The sequence below is a fragment of the Indicator indicator genome, chromosome 11 (genome assembly GCF_027791375.1).
Source record: "Indicator indicator isolate 239-I01 chromosome 11, UM_Iind_1.1, whole genome shotgun sequence".
Lineage (NCBI taxonomy): Eukaryota > Metazoa > Chordata > Aves > Piciformes > Indicatoridae > Indicator > Indicator indicator.
In genome coordinates this window covers 14515037-14519633 of record NC_072020.1, presented here as the reverse complement: position 1 = coordinate 14519633, position 4597 = coordinate 14515037, and the positions used below count along the sequence as shown (strand labels likewise).

At 38.6% G+C, this 4597-nt stretch overlaps 1 protein-coding gene across 1 annotated transcript; it reads left to right on the top strand.

Annotated features, from left to right (window-relative positions):
* The first annotated feature begins 556 nt into the window (after window positions 1-556).
* Window positions 557-3489, top strand: YAE1 (YAE1 maturation factor of ABCE1). The gene is made up of 3 exons (XM_054385048.1): window positions 557-690; window positions 2349-2470; window positions 2869-3489. The coding sequence occupies exons 1-3, from the start codon at window positions 574-576 to the stop codon at window positions 3293-3295; spliced, it is 666 nt and encodes a 221-aa protein (XP_054241023.1). The 5' UTR covers window positions 557-573; the 3' UTR covers window positions 3296-3489.
* The last annotated feature ends 1108 nt before the right edge of the window (window positions 3490-4597 follow it).

The following is a 4597-nucleotide window of genomic DNA, read 5'->3' as shown; positions in this document are numbered from 1 at the left end:
TACCTAAGTCTTTATTAAAAGTATAAAGGTGTATTTCTACTCGAAATTTATAAGATAGTTAACCATTAGGCATATCCATGACACTGCAAATCAAAGGTGAAAATTCTTGCCAGGTATTAACTCTGCAGGCAGTTACCTGTGTGTAAGTGTAATGCACCTTATGGAGGATACATGGGACTGTGTCAGCTGCTAGCAGAATCAAGTCAAGAATTTGTTTCTGCCTGTTGTTCATGTACTAGCAGCATTTAGAAATGCTAATTTGACTTGGGTGTGCGTGTCATTGCCATAAGGAGGGAAGAAACTATCTTACAGTTGTCCTTCTAAGTTGCAGAGGTTGCTTTACCAGTGATAACCTGTTTTCTTTTGACAGATACACCCTGATAGTAAACAGCATCCGTTTTCCATGTGGAAAGAATTGTACAAGTTGAATAACCGGCTCCTGACATGACTTCTCTTCAGAACTCACGGTTTTTTGCATGTACTTCTAATCTGAAACTTAGCCAGAGGATCTTTTGAGTGCTTCTTAGTGTTTTTGTTACCACATAAACAGAGGTCATAGTCATCACTGCTGTTATGTCCTGGGTACAAGTTGCAGTCAGCCGATCCAGTGAGGATATATTCGACGAAGATGCAGATGAGATGTATCTACAACAGAAAGAATGGAACAGCACCATGAAAAAGAGATTAAAGGTATTTCTATAGCAATGATTAACCACTTCAGATTTACTGATGCACACCTTGATATACATATGGTTGATTTCAAGTGAAAGACTAAGTGTGGCTGCTTAAAATATTTGGGGCATAGTTCCTTTTGAATGTCAGGGAATTTTTAGCAAAGAGTTACAGAAACTCTATCGTAGTAGTCATTAGAGCCACGTACTATTTTACCAAGACATTGTGTGTTTGTGAAAAGCAGTGCTAAATTCTGATGCAAGCTATTTTTGCATACTTGTAGGTGTACCCTAATAGATATAGGGCAAGACAACTGAACACTGCTAATAAAAATATGAGATGTTTGGGGTTTTAAGTACAGTCAAATTTAAGATGTGCAACTCCGTGTGGAACCACAACTGGATGGCGTGGTCTGAGTAGTTCTTTGGCTTACTTATTCTCCTTGTGAAAAAAGTATTTAATGAAAGCTGGCTTCTGGAGCCTGTCATTCTCTGGAATTCTACAGGGAACAAAACAAGTACATAAACCCAGATTGCTTCAACAGATACATGATCATTCAGAGTGGGGCCAGTAGGAGTCATCTGCTCATGGGTAAACAGCATTTGTCTGGAGAACATGAATGAAAGCTGTTGTGCAGGCTGTTGACGAGGAATGGTATTCAACAGAGCTGTTGTATTATTCCTTGTAAGTCCCTTGAAAAGACTGGTTTTCTTAAGAGGCTGTTCAGTGTTCTTGTACAAATCCCTCTCGTATTTTATGAGGAGATACTGCAAAAATCCTAAAACCGTTACTGAGATTAGAGCTCTATAATGAGCAAAATAAAGAAACGTTCTTCCTCCTGGCTGTTTCTCTATCAGGGCCACCAGTTTTCATCTCTCAGGAGCAAATAGAAATTTTCATTCTTACTACTTGCGATTTTGGTATGGAAAAATTTAAGGAATATTCTAAATGTTATGGTAATGGGAGTAGAATATAAATATATTAATTTGCATTAAAATCTTTAGCTATTTCTTACAGAAAGCAATCACAATGTTTTCTGCATTTATGTGACTCACTCCATCACTGTCTTTTTCCAGTATAGCTCTTGAATTGGGTAAGATCTGGAAAACAGAAAAGCAAGGCTCAGTCATTAGTTTTGTGAAAACAAGTAGATGGATTGCAGGGAGGAGACTGTCCCTGCTAAAGGGGAGGGTTTAGCAGCGTATGTATTTTTACATGTCAAGGATTCTGTAATTCTGTATGTGGTATTCTTTAAGGAATTCTTCCCGAAGGAGTTGGTTATCATAAAAGCAAGCATGTTTTCAGAGAATCGTAGAATTGTCAGGGTTGGAAAGGACCTCAGAGATCATCCAGTTCCAAACCCCTGGCCATGGGAAGGACACCTCACACTAGATCAGGTTGTTCAGAGCCACATCCAGCCTGTCTTTAAAAAATTCCAGGGATGGGACTTCCACCAGGTTTCCTGCAGATATTTTTTTTTTTATGCTTCTAAAAATATAGTGCACTGCAAAAAGCATGTTTTGGTTTGGCAGTAGAAGCATAGCTGAGAGCAGTGTTCAAATCTAGAAGCTGTAATTTAGGAGACAACACTTGATTAAACTTTTTTATTGCTGTGAAATTGTCATAGGTCCACGTTTTCATCTTGTGAACAACCTGTTTTGCTACTCTTATTACAGGAAGGCTACAGGGATGGAGTTGAGGCTGGGAAAGAGCTTGCACTGCAAGAAGGCTTTAATCAAGGTTACAGACATGGCGCTGAGCTGATGGTTGTATGCGGCCAATTCAGAGGAACCCTGAAGTAGGTTACAAAGTCATTAAGGTCATGAGGGTGTGTGTAGAGGGAGCATGTATGCAGGTTGTTTGTTGTTGTTTTTAATTAAAAAAAAATGCATAGCCAATCTGTCCACAGGAAGCAACCTGAGAATTCTCAGGTCTCAAATACAGGGAATTACCTACCTGGGACAGAGAGTGATCAGTGTTGAAAGTCCTCCTTCAGTTGCTCCTCCAAAATTATCTGAATCTACCTCTTTAATGTTCAGTTCTACTGATTGAATTTCCCAGAAAATGTGAATGAGACAATACATACATTTATATAGTGCAGATATCTTGTCATACTGCCATCGCCCTTCAACAACTAGAGACCTTTGTGGGTATGCGTAATCACTGTTTTTTTATTTTCTGTTCTTCACTTTTCAGTGCTCTCTTATCCTGGTGTCATTTTAATGGACATGATTTTGCTTTACATGAGATAAATAATCTTCTTGATATGGTTCGAAAGCATGAAGAGGATGTCCTTAAATATCTGAATTCTACTGAACAACAGCCACATCTTGGACACATTTTAGACTCTGTTCAGGACATGGACCTTAACCTCACAGCTCCATCTGGGACAGAGTGCAATGAAGATAAAGCTGGAAAACATGAAGACATTGGCAGCTCTGGTGAAAGCATTGGTAGAAACAATGGTGAGGTTGGTTCCTTGCAGTCTGATGGCAAGGCAAAACTCTTCACAGATCCTGAAAAGTCAACCCTTGCTTGGGTTAAAAAGCAGACTGTTTGGATAGTAGAGCAACTGGGCTTATCCCTGGATATAGTCCATCATGTCCAGCAACTGGAACACTAGTTTTTCTGTCTCATGGTGTTTCAAATTCTTTCAGCGGAATTTCATTCTTGGTTTGTTGGACCGTGTACAGGCTGATGCATCATTTCTTAGGGAAATCTGCTTTTGATACATCCCAGTAGGAGTCATTTCTGTAGATATTCATCGTACTTTGGCTCCTGGCAAAAAACTCTTGCCTTCAAGCTAAACTTTCACAGAAAGAGAAAGTGGCTTTTAAAGCTCTAAAAAACTTTACATGTTTCTGTTCTGCATCAAAAGCTGTTTTTTCACCCTGGTTTTCTCTCTTGGCAGAAGTTTGGAAATGGAACGGGTCTTAAGTATCCCTTCTAAGTAGGTACGCTTTAGTATCTAAAAAATAAATTTCCCATTTGCCCAGTGCTATGGACAAGCACTTCTTGCAGAATGATCTGCTGTTTGTGGTATTCTAAGTCAAAAGAGATGAGGATTTGCTGCTGATTATTCTAGAGTGCTGTGACTCTCTAGTCACTATGTAAAACGTAAAAATTTTCTACCCTTTGTCAAATTCTTCCTCTTAACTTTTGTAACGACTGTGCGGTGCACTTTCGCAGTTTAATTTTTTTTTTTTCTTTCTCATACAATTCTGGTTAGTTCTGCTGAAAACACCATTCTCCTCAAATGCAATATTCCTGACAATTCCTTCTTTTTTCCTGTTAGACCATCTACTCCTACCCTATTAGACCACACTGAACCTGTTTCCATGAACTTCCTCGTCTTCTATTTATCTTTAGCCTGGACTCTTTTTCTCATTCCTCTAGTGGTTTTCCCAAATTTTTAAAAGGAGGCCAGGCTAATTCACCTTCTCTCAGAAACCCTTGCCAGTCACACACACATGTTTGAAAACTTTGTAGTTCTGTGCCAACATTCTGTACTTGAGTGCTTTTCCTGTTGTTTGCCTTACCTGTAGCTGCAAATTGCTTTAGTCAGGAAGTGTTTTATTTGTCAATGCTTGTGTCTGTTTTACACTAATTAAACTGATTTACAGGAAGTTAGGAGCTTGCTTGATTTTAGGTTGCTTGTAACTTTTCCTTCGTGTCTGGACAAACTGAAACTTTAAACAACTGACTTAACTATACATGAAAAGAGTTGTATACCTTGAGGCCAGAAAAAAAAAACCCTAAGCTAAAAGTTACTTTATTTTCAGAGACTGAGTTTACAATTTTCTTAGTAAAGACTATTGGCCTTCCACTGAGTTAGTATACTCTAAGTTTGGTTGACATTTAATACTTACAGAACTGTAATTTAGAATCTCTTATTGAACCTGTTTCTGAAATAGTGGACAAATAG